The sequence below is a fragment of the Hyperolius riggenbachi genome, chromosome 6 (genome assembly GCF_040937935.1).
Source record: "Hyperolius riggenbachi isolate aHypRig1 chromosome 6, aHypRig1.pri, whole genome shotgun sequence".
NCBI classification, from domain to species: Eukaryota; Metazoa; Chordata; class Amphibia; order Anura; family Hyperoliidae; genus Hyperolius; species Hyperolius riggenbachi.
In genome coordinates this window covers 167233978-167246032 of record NC_090651.1, presented here as the reverse complement: position 1 = coordinate 167246032, position 12055 = coordinate 167233978, and the positions used below count along the sequence as shown (strand labels likewise).

Here is a 12055-nt window from a genome sequence, read left to right as displayed (position 1 = left end):
GATTTTACAATGGGCAAACACTGACTAAATCATTTATACATAATTATGGTAAAAATGAAGCACTTTATTTTATTTTCACTGGCGTTCCTCTTTACGGGACACCAGAACTGCTCAAATACCGCATTATGAGTGGGACATAAGCACACCTGCCCAGAACGACGCTATCAGCTTCTGTGCACAGGTAGGACAGAGCACGGACATACACAGAGCATGTAGTGGACAGAGCATGCTGTGCTCCATTATCGGCTGTTCCAGCTCACCAGAGCCATGAATTGGGTTAAAGTGGAGCAACAGAGAGATGGGAGGCAGCCCATCCAAACAGGAGGACCAGTAGGTATTGGGACCCAATACCACACAATATCATGTGTAGTTTAACATGTACAGGATCAGTTCAAGTGTGCTTTAGATCTGATAAACAAGAGAATTTGCAGTTAACCTTTAAAGCAGTCACTTTAATACGTTGGAAAAGTAAAAGCCCTGTTAGGCCTGGTGCACACCAGAGGAGTTTTTCTGAGCGTTTTGAGTTTTTAAATCTGCTGCTAATGTTATCCTATGTGTCTGTGCACACTGGAGCAATGAGGTTTTGTAAAAAAACCCATAGGATTACATTGGGAAGAGCTTTTGAAACCTCTAAAAGCTCTTCCCAATGTAATGCTATGGTTTTTTTTTTACAAAACCTCATTGCTCCAGTGTGCACAGACACATAGGATAACATTAGCAGCAGATTTAAAAACTCAACGCTCAGAAAAACTCCTCAGGTGTGCGCCAGGCCTTACAGACCTGTGTGATATCAGCATCATCCATTGACCTGAAGTGAATATTGCTGTCAAAACAATCAATTAACTTTACAGCACTGTTCAGGCTGCAGTGTCATACCAACTGTACTAAGTTGCTGCAGGAATAAGTAGCACAGAACATGAGGATCTGTTACTTTTCCCCCCCAAAACAGTGCACCACTGGCTAAGAAAGGGACATTCCTATCGGTTTGTTAGATCTGAACTGACAGCCAAACTGAGGAGACATTTTCAAGGACTGTGGAGAAGTGCACCTAATTTCTATTTTTTCAGCAGTACATACATTTCTATGGTCCTAGTAATAGTAAGTGAAGGTTTAGTTTTACTTTTCAAACATTATCCCAAATGCCTTACTCTGTGAAACCACTCCTATCAGCAAGTTACGCCATGTTGGCCATTTTAAAAATTGGAAACAGCACGGACTCTGCTAAACTAAATAGAAGAACCACAATGAAAGGCATAAAGTTTTGTGTTTTCTGTACTAGATAAATGCATTACAACTGACAGTCCATGTAAAATGAATGGGCATGTTCATATTTAATGCATTTTTCCATCTGAAGGGAGGAGGGGGAGGGGGGGAAACCATTCTTTTCAGCACCCTGGTTAAGGGCCAGTTTCCACTAGAACGAATCTGCATGCGTTTTCTGCATGCAGATTCGCATAACCAATACAAGTGGATGGGGCTGTTTCCACTTGTCAGGAATTCTATGCGGTCTGCTGTGCAGAAAAAAAATCTCCACAGAATTCGGAATTCGCATGCCGCACACGAATCACCGGTAATGTAATTTAATAGGAAAACCGGAAGAGTTTTTGTCTTGCGGTTTTCCTGCGTTGTCGCTTAAAATCGCATACAGCATCACGCGATCGAAATTGCGTACGAATCCGCACGCGGATTCATTGACACGTTTTCCGCAACGGTATCGCAACGCACAAGTGGAAACGGGCCCTTCCAGTGTTGGATCACGTGCATTAGCGGATCATGAAAATGCATACATTGTATATGTATAGTCTTGAGGAAGTACTGACAGCGTACTCACCACTTTTGACTGAATTGCCGAGTGAGGAAGGAGGCATATCCCCACAATACTAATGGGTAAAGAGGGTGGAAATCAAATTAATCTAAAAATGGGAATAGCAAGATGAGAGCACAGAGCTGATGGGAGGGAGTGAAGAAAAAACAAACAAACACCTGCATCCATTGGAGGAAATGGGACAGAACACATCAGAAACTGGCAAACGCACGCTGTTTCAATTGCCATGAACCTCAGCCCTTAAAGTAGTATGTCTATTAGTGTGTCCGTTGTGGTATTAACACGCAACTCTAAACATAGTTCAAACTCCAAAAAAATAAAACTACAGAATCAGATCTATCATTTGCAGTACTGTCCATATTTTATTATATAAAGCAACAGCAAGACTGCCCTGATGTGCAGTCTTGGCTCTGAACATATCCAATTACCACGGGAAAGGCACTTATAATACACAGGATAACCATCGGAAAAAGCTGTTCTGAAATGAGCACCCTTAGGCAGTGATACAGAAAAAAGTGAAAACCATTTGACCATTACAGTAAGGTGTGCAGAATATCAGCTCATATATATGGTGCATAATACAGACAAGTTCTCCAGTTACATATTTATAATATTGTATCTCTTAAACAAGTATAAAAAGACACTTGCAGTGTACAATTGTGTTCCATACTTCTGATGAATACATTTGGTCCTTAACTAAACTCCCCAACATCAACATAGCAAGAAAGCATCCAGGTAGAAAAAAAAAAGCAGCAATAGAGTCAAAGTTTGCAATACAGTCAATAATGAAAAAGGCATACAGTGTTTATAGTCTTCTGCCTTATGACAGAAAGTGCACAGACATTGCTTAACCTTGTGAAACCATAGTAAAAGCCATGGTCTGCATTTTATATAAAATTATTGCATCTGTTGAAATTTACGGCTTTGGTACTTTACGGAAGACAGCAAGAACATTTTGTCAGCTCTCAAAAGCTGATAAAATGATCCCCCCCCCCCCCCCAAACAATGAGAAAGGAAAACAAACAAAATCCCCTTCATAGGTTTTAAACTGTATGAATTCCCCTGGATAAGGAAAAATTAAGAATGCAATATGTTAGAGAAATTTATTCAGCAGATTTTATATCTCCAGAATCTGATTTTCCGTCCAAATCTTCATCAGAAGCTTCATCAACACCCTTTCTTCCGACACGTCTAGTGACAAATGGTACATCCCCACCACGTCTGTGCCAAAAAAGAAAAGAAAAAATACAATAAAAAAAACTACCAAAAGAATGAATAATGGAGTGGTTACAAAAGGCCTGATTTAGTAAGGGCACTGCTTGCCAGATACAATTGGGAACCTTGTAAGACTGGCTTGTTATCACCCATTTTAGCTTTAAAATCAACGCTACTACTCTATGGACACAAACTAACAGCTATTCAATCACAGCACTTATTTGCAAGTACAACACATAGTAACCGAATTTAATTTTGAAATGAAGGTATTTTTTCCTAATATACTACCTTTTTATCATATTAGATTAATAAAGAAAATTTCTCTTGGTGGAGTGAAAAGAACCTCTTCACAGCTTCCAAATGGGGCAGAGTCGCATCTTTCCACTAATTTAGTTTCAACCGCTAGGCTCTTTAACCACTTGAGGACCACATACTTTTCGCCCCTCAACCTGAGCCTTTTTTTTCCATTCAGACCACTGCAGCTTTCACGGTTTATTGCTCGGTCATACAACCCACCACCTAAATTAATTTTACCTCCTTTTCTTGTCACTAATACAGCTTTCTTTTGGTGCTATTTGATTGCTGCTGCGAGTTTTAGTTTTTATTATATTCATCAAAAAAGACATGAATTTTGTCAAAAAAAATGACACTTTCTGTGCTGACATTTTTCAAATAAAGTAAAATTTCCTATACATTTGAGCGCGAAAGTTATTGTGCTACATGTCTGATAAAAAAAACAACCATTCAGTGTATATTTATTGGATTGGGTAAAAGTTATAGCGTTTACAAACTATGGTGCCAAAAGTGAATTTTCCCATTTTGAAGCATTTCCGACTTTTCTGCCCACCCGTCATGTTTCATGAGGTGCTAAAATTCCAGGATAGTATAAATGCCCCCCAAATGACCCCATTTTGGAAAGAAGATATCCCAAAGTATTCACTGAGAGGCATGATGAGTTCATAGAAGATTTTATTTTTTGGCACAAGTTAGCGGAAAATGACACTGAGACGACAAAAAAAAGTTTCCATTTCTTCTAACTTGTGACAAAAAAAAAATTCTATGAACTCACCATACTCCTAACGGAATACCTTGGGGTGTCTTTCTAAAATGGGGTCATTTGTGGGGTTCCTATACTGCCCTGGCATTTTACGGGCCCTAAACCGTGAGGAGTAGTCTTGAAACCAAATGTCGCAAAATGACCTGTGAAATCCTAAAGGTACTCATTGGACTTTGGGCCCCTTAGCGCAGTTAGGGTGCTAAAAAGTGCCACACATGTGGTATCGCCGTACTCAGGAGAAGTAGTATAATGTGTTTTGTGGTGTATTTTTACACATACAGATGCTGGGTGGGAGAAATATCTCTGTAAATGACATTTTTTTTTTTTTTTTTTTTTACACACAATTGTCCATTTACAGAGAGATTTCTCCCACCCAGCATGGGTATGTATAAAAATACACCCCAAAACACATACTACTACTTCTGAGTACGGCGATACCACTTTTAGTTTTTAAAAGTACATTTTTTTTCTCTTGCAACAGGCAGGTAATTAGCTAGGGGGAGGGATTAGCTGTAACAGGAGGTTTTGGTCAGCTTCAGGACTCAGTACTGAGCTTGCTCACTAAGTGGCTTCGGCACAAGTGGCATAGGCGTTAAAAACAGGTGTTACAACACAGGCACAAAGAGAGGTGAGAGGAAGCAGGTAAGGACTATATAAAAAAATTTAACCAATATTGCGGTTTTTTGCACTGGTTAGAATGTGCTAACACGTTGTGGTGTAGTTTAAGTTTTGAGGACTCCACCCCAGCTTCACTCACTCCCCCTCCTCCCCTCCCCCACCCCAACTTTACTCACTTCCCCTCCTCCACCCCAAATTCACTCACTCCCCCTCCTCCCCCTCTTCCACCCCAGCTGCACTCACTCCCGAACTTCACTCACTCTCCCGTTTCAACTTTTACCGCCACAGTTTACTTTAAATAAAATTTCCCCACACAATAGTCATCATGTTGGACTATGCTGTACAGTGTACATCCTGTGACATGTATGCATGCCTTGATCAGCGGATTGAGGGTGTTTACTGTTGCCCTGGGTGTGTGCGTGTTGCTCAGTTAGAGGCGGAAGTCGCAGAGCTAAATAAGCATCTCGCAACACTGAGACGCATACACAACATGGAGATGAGCTTGGATCTCACGATCCAGACACTGGATGGAATCGGTGAGGATGAGGTGGGTGGAGTAAAGCCGGAGCAAGAAGCAAAGGTAGCCGCTAGTTGGGTCACAGACAGAAGGGGTAGGGGAAAAAGTGGCAGGGAGGCTAGTCCCGAGTTGTCCCTCACTAATAAGTATGCTTGTTTGCGTAATATTGGGGAGGATGATTCAGGAGTAGCAATGCTGCAGCAGGATGTGCTCCTTAGCAACCAAGAGGCAGACTGCTGCAAAGAGAAAGGGAATAGGAGTGCAGCTAAGGCTAGACAGGTACTGGTGGTAGGGTATTCAATTATTAGGCGCACAGATAGGGTAATCTGTCGAAGAAACCGTGAATGCCGTACAGTCTGTTGCCTCCCGGGTGCTCGGGTTCGGCATGTAGCGGAAAGAATTGACAGATTATTGGGTGGGGCTGGGGAAGACTCAGCTGTCATGGTACACATTGGCACCAATGACAAAGTTAGTGGGAGATGGAAGGTCCTCAAAAATGATTTTCAGGTACTTGGAGATAAACTTAAAGCAAGGACCTCCAAGGTGGTGTTCTCTGAAATACTGCCAGTGCCACATCTGAGAGACAGAGGGAGCTTAGGAAGTTAAATAAGTGGCTGAGAAATTGGTGTAGGAAGGAAGGGTTTAGGTTCCTGGAGAACTGGGCAGGCTTTGCAGTCGGCTACAGGTTCTACAGCAGGGATGGGCTTCACCTTAATGGGGAGGGTGTAGCTGCATTGGGGGAGAAGATGGCTAAACTGTTGGAGGAGATTTTAAACTAGGATCTGGGGGGAGGCGGGAGGATAAAGTCTCAATATGTAGACAAGATAAGGTAAAAAGACAGTGGGAGCCTAACATTATGGGGGGCGGAGAGGGGGGAGGGGACAGTAAAGATTAAGGAGGTTGGTAAAACTTCAAGTAGCCCATTTCATGTAAACAAAATTGGTAAATGTGGTGGTAAAAATATAAAGTGCATGGTAACCAATGCTCGGAGCCTTGCAAATAAAATAGACGAACTAGAGTTCATTCTGAATGACAAAGGCTATGACATTGTGGGAATAACCGAGACATGGATGGATGAAAGCCATGACTGGATAGCTAATTTAAAAGGATACAATGTGTTTAGGAGGGATAGAACAGGGAAAAAAGGTGGAGGGGTTTGTCTCTTTGTTAAGAATTCTTTTACAGCTGTCAACGATGAGATGGAAGAAGATTGCGAAGATGTGGAGTCCGTTTGGGTAAATATTCATGTTGGAAATAAAAGTTGCCAAATGCCAATTGCTTATTGGGGTATGCTACAGACCACCTCATATTAATGAAGCTGCAGAACTGCGATTACTACAGCAGATTGAAAAAGCTGCAAGTAAAAATGAGGTCATAATTATGGGAGACTTTAACTTTCCAGACATTGACTGGGGTATTGAGGCTACCCATTCTGGTAAAAGCAGCAGATTTCTGGCAGCACTACAGGACAATTACTTGAGTCAAATGGTAACAGAACTAACTAGTGGGAATGCGTTACTGGATCTGATCATTTCTTAGGGCTCTTTCACATTAGGGCAGATTTTCTGCGTTTCAACGCAAAGGATAAAGTTTGCGTTACCCAAGGTGAAATGAAAGTCCATAGACTTTCATTTTAGCTTTCACATGTAACGCAGCCTTTTTGTGCGTTGCGTTACACTGCACCCAGGCGCAGTTTTTCGGCCAACGCTAGCTTTATGCGTTACAATGTTAGTCAATGTAAAACGCACACTATGCGCGTTTTTAATCCGTTAACGCAGGCAATCAGTCCCAGAATGCAACAGAGGAACAATGTAAAAAGTTGAAAACTAAAAGAAAAAAAAATTACCTGCGTTTTTCTATGTCCTGTAACGCATTGAAAACGGATTAAAAACGCACACTCACTGCAGTGCAACGCATATCAAAACGCATACAACAAAACGTATGCTTTGAGCGTTCTCCAACGCAAGCTCTGATGTGAAAGAGCCCTAATAGACCAGATAATGTATCAAATGTGCAGGTTCAAGAACATTTGGGAAATAGTGATCACAACATGATAACGTTTGATCTGGTGACTGATAGACCACGGGGCAGCGGGACCACTAAAACTATGAATTTTAGAAAAGCAAAGTTCAATCAAATTAGGCAGGCACTAAGTTTGGTGAACTGGGATAATGTACTACAAGGGGAGGACACTGAAGGGAAATGGCAAGCTTTTAAACTTATTCTCAATCAATATTGTAGTATGTATATCCCATATGGAAACAAAATGTCTAGGAATAAAAAAAGGCCTCTATGGATGAATAGAAAGGTTAGGGATAAAATGAAGAGGAAAAGGAATGCCTATAAGGTCCTAAAACAGGAGGGGGCAGAGGCTGCACTAAGCAATTATAAGGAGTGCAATAAAAATTGTAAAAAAAGAAATTAGGCTGGCAAAGATCGAAGCTGAAAATCAAATCGCTAGGGATATCAAATCTAACCCAAAAAAGTTTTACAAGTACATCAACTCTAAAAAAAAAAGAAAAGTTGACTGTATAGGACTCCTAAAGGATGAGGGTGGGAACTCAATGGTGGATGACAAAGGTGAGTTATTAAATGCTTTCTTTGCTTCTGTCTTCACAAAGGAAACAGCACTGTTGCAAATTACAGAGGCAGAAGAGTCTCAATCTTCTAACTAATATTAAATACTTAACACAGGAAGAAGTGAAGGCAAGACTAAAATTAAAAATAGACAAGGCACCTGGCCCGGATGGCATGCATCCTCGGGTCCTAAGGGAATTAAGTTCAGTTATAGCTAAACCCCTTTATCTTATCTTTTGTGACTCTCGCAACTGGCAGAGTCCCAGTGGATTGGCGTACAGCCCACGTTTTCCCATTATTTAAGAAGGGCAAAAAATCAGATCCAGGAAATTAGAGACCTGTAAGCTTAAAGGGAGACTTAAGTGTAAAAAAAAAACTCACCTGGGGCTTCCAATAGCCCCCTGCAGCTGTCCGGTGCCATCGCCGTCTCCCTCCGATCCCCCTGCCCCGCCGGCAGCCACTTCCTGTTTCGGTGACAGGAGCTGACAGGCTGGGGATGCGAGTGATTCTTTGCGTTCCTGGCCACAATAGCGCCATCTACGCTGCTATAGCATATATCATATACCATATAGCAGCATAGAGGGTGCTAATGTGTCTGGGAAAGCGAAGAATCACTCGCGTCCCCAGCCTGTCAGCTCCTGTCACCGAAACAGGAAGTGGCTGCCGGCGGGGCCAGGAGGATCGGAGGGAAACGGCGAGGGCACCGGACAGCTGCAGGAGGCTATTGGAAGCCCTAGGTGAGTAACACTCATTTTTTTTGTTTGACTTAAGTGTCCCTTTAACATCAGTTGTATGCAAACTATTTGAGGGGTTACTAAGAGATACTATACATTACTTCATAGTAGAAAATCTTATTTCTCAGCATCAACATGGGTTTACTAAAGACAGGTCCTGTTTGACTAACATGCTCAGCTTTTATGAGGTAGTGAATGCTAATATGGATATTGGGAATGCTGTAGATGTGATATACTTGGACTTTGCAAAGGCCTTCGACACTGTTCCCCACAAAAGTCTGGTGCAAAAGTTGAGGATGCAAGGACTGGGGAAGAGTCTGTTCATGGATAGGGAACTGGCTAATGTACAGAAAACAAAGTTGTGGTCAATGGATCGTACTCAAAATGGGAGGCTGTTAGCAGTGGGGTCCCACAGGGGTCTGTACTGGGTCCAGTGCTCTTCAATTTATTTATTAATGACCTAGTAGATGCAGTAGTGAGCAATGTTGCTATTTTTGCAGATGATACAAAATTGTGCAGAATCATCAACTCTCAGGAAGATAGTGTCATATTGCAACAGGATATGGATAGGATGGCTATATGGGCACATACATGGCAGATGAAATTCAATGTTGACAAATGTAAAGTCATGCATTTTGGTCATACCAATGGTCTAGCACCATACAAAATAAATGGGATACAGTTGGGGACATCAAACTTGAAGGACTTAGGAGTACTCATCGACAACAAGTTAAATACTCATATTCAATGCCAAGCCGCTGCAGCTAAAGCCAACAAAATTTTGGGATGCATTAAAAGGGAAATAAAAACTCGAGATGCTAGCATAATATTGCCCCTGTTTAACTCTCTAGTAAGGCCACATCTAGAATATGGAATTCAGTTCTGGGCACCACATTACAAAAAAGATATTGCAGTTTTAAAGCAGGTGCAGAGACGAGCTACAACATTGATATGTGGGATGGAAGGTCTCGCTTACCAAGAAAGGTTAGATAAACTGGGTTTATTTAGTCTAGAGAAAAGACGCCTTAGAGGAGATCTAATTAACATGTATAAATACATCAGAGTGCAATATAATAGCTCGGCGGATGAGCTTTTTGTCCCTAGGCCTTCTCAAAGGACTAGAGGACATGATTTGCGCATGGAGGAAAAACGTTTTAGCCATTTATTTAGGAAAGGGTTCTTTACAGTAAGAGTGATTAAGATGTGGAATGCATTGCCACAGGAAGTCGTTAAGGCAAACTCTATACCTGCATTTAAAGGGGGCTTAGATGCTTTCCTTGCGTTGAAAGACATCCATGGCTACAATTGCTAGGTTATGCCTAATGATGTTGATCCAGGGATTTTATCTGATTGCCATCTGGAGTCGGGAAGGAATTTTTCCCTTTTGGGGCTAATTGGACCATGCCTTGTGGGTTTTTTTTTCGCCTTCCTCTGGATCAACAGGGATATGTGAGGGAGCAGGCTGGAGTTGTACTTTGTACTGGTTGAACTCGATGGACGTACAGTGGAGGAAATTATTTGACCCCTCACTGATTTTGTAAGTTTGTCCAATGACAAAGAAATAAAGTCTCAGAACAGTATCATTTCAATGGTAGGTTTATTTTAACAGTGGCAGATAGCACATCAAAAGGAAAATCGAAAAAATAACCTTAAATAAAAGATAGCAACTGATTTGCATTTAATTGAGTGAAATAAGTTTTTGAACCCTGTAACAATAAAAGACTTAATACTTAGTGGAAAAACCCTTGTTTGCAAGCACAGAGGTCAAACGTTTCTTGTAATTGATGACCAAGTTTGCACACATTTTAGGAGGAATGTTGGTCCACTCTTTGCAGATCATCTCTAAATCCCTACGGTTTCGAGGCTGTCTCTGTGCAACTCTGAGCTTGAGCTCACTCCATAGGTTTTCTATTGGATTAAGGTCCGGAGACTGACTAGGCCACTCCATGACCTTAATGTGCTTCTTCTTGAGCCACTCCTTTGTTGCCTTTGCTGTATGTTTTGGGTCATTGTCGTGCTGGAACACCCATCCACGACCCATTTTCAGTTTCCTGGCAGAAAGAAGGAGGTTGTCGTTCAGGATTTCACGATACATGGCTCCGTCCATTTTCCCGTTAATGCGATTAAGTTGTCCTGTGCCCTTAGCAGAAAAACACCCCCAAAGCAAAATGTTTCCACCCCCATGCTTGACGGTGGGGACGGTGTTTTGGGGGTCATAGGCAGCATTTTTCTTCCTCCAAACACAGCGAGTTGAGTTAATGCCAAAGAGCTCTATTTTGGTCTCAGACCACAGCACCTTCTCCCAGTCACTCACAGAATCATTCAGGTGTTCATTGGCAAACTTCAGACGGGCCTGCAAATGTGCCTTCTTGAGCAGGGGGACCTTGCGAGCCCTGCAGGATTTTAATCCATTGCGGTGTAATGTGTTTCCAATGGTTTTCTTGGTGACTGTGGTCCCTGCTAATTTGAGGTCATTCACTAACTCCTCCCACGTAGTTCTAGGATGCTTTTTCACCTTTCTCAGAACCATTGACACCCCACGAGGTGAGATCTTGCGTGGAGCCCCAGAGGGAGGTCGATTGATGGTCATTTTGTGCTTCTTCCATTTTCGAACAATCGCACCAACAGTTGTCACCTTCTCTCCCAGCTTCTTGCTAATGGTTTTGTAGCCCATTCCAGCCTTGTGCAGGTCTACAATTTTGTCTCGGACATCCTTGGACAGCTCTTTGGTCTTTCCCATGTTGGAGAGTTTGGAGTCTGCTTGATTGATTGATTGATTATGTGGACAGGTGTCTTTTATACAGGTGACTAGTTAAGACAGGGTCAATGAGGGTGACTAATTGAGTAGAAGTGTCTAACCACTCTGTGGGAGCCAGAACTCTTAATGGTTGGTAGGGGTTCAAAAACTTATTTCACTCAATGAAATGCAAATCAGTTGCTATCTTTTATTTAAGGTTATTTTTTCGATTTTCCTTTTGATGTGCTATCTGCCACTGTTAAAATAAACCTACCATGGCAATGATACTGTTCTGAGACTTCATTTCTTTGTCATTGGACAAACTTACAAAATCAGTGAGGGGTCAAATAATTATTTCCTCCACTGTATGTCTTTTTTCAACCTATGTAACTGTGTGACACTTTTTTGCAACCTAGGTGCGCTAAGGGGCCGAACGTCCTATTCACAGGTCATTTTGAGGCATTTGGATTCTAGACTACTCATCACGGTTTAGGGCCCCTAAAATGCCAGGGCAGTATAGGAATCCCACAAGTGACCCCATTTTAGAAAGAAGACACCCCAAGGTATTCTGTTAGGAGTATGGGGAGTTCATAGAAGATTTTTTTTTGTCACAAGTTAGCGGAAAATGACACTTAGCGGAAATTGATTTGTATTTTTTTTTTCACAAACTTGTGACAAAAAATTAAATCTTCTATGAACTCATCATACACCTAACAGAATACCTTGGGGTGTCTTCTTTCTAAAATGGGGTCACTTGTGGGGTTCCTATAATGCC

General features: G+C 41.8%; 1 protein-coding gene across 2 annotated transcripts in view; it reads right to left on the bottom strand.

The window, feature by feature from the left end:
* Positions 1 to 2162: 2162 nt before the first annotated feature.
* Positions 2163 to 12055, bottom strand: part of MYH9 (myosin heavy chain 9) — a 191028-nt gene continuing 181135 nt past the window's right edge. For both annotated transcript variants that reach the window (XM_068240187.1, XM_068240186.1), the window contains exon 41: positions 2163 to 3046. In XM_068240187.1, the coding sequence (XP_068096288.1) occupies positions 2929 to 3046 (118 nt within the window). In that variant the 3' untranslated portion in view covers positions 2163 to 2928. The remainder of the gene's footprint in view (positions 3047 to 12055) is intronic.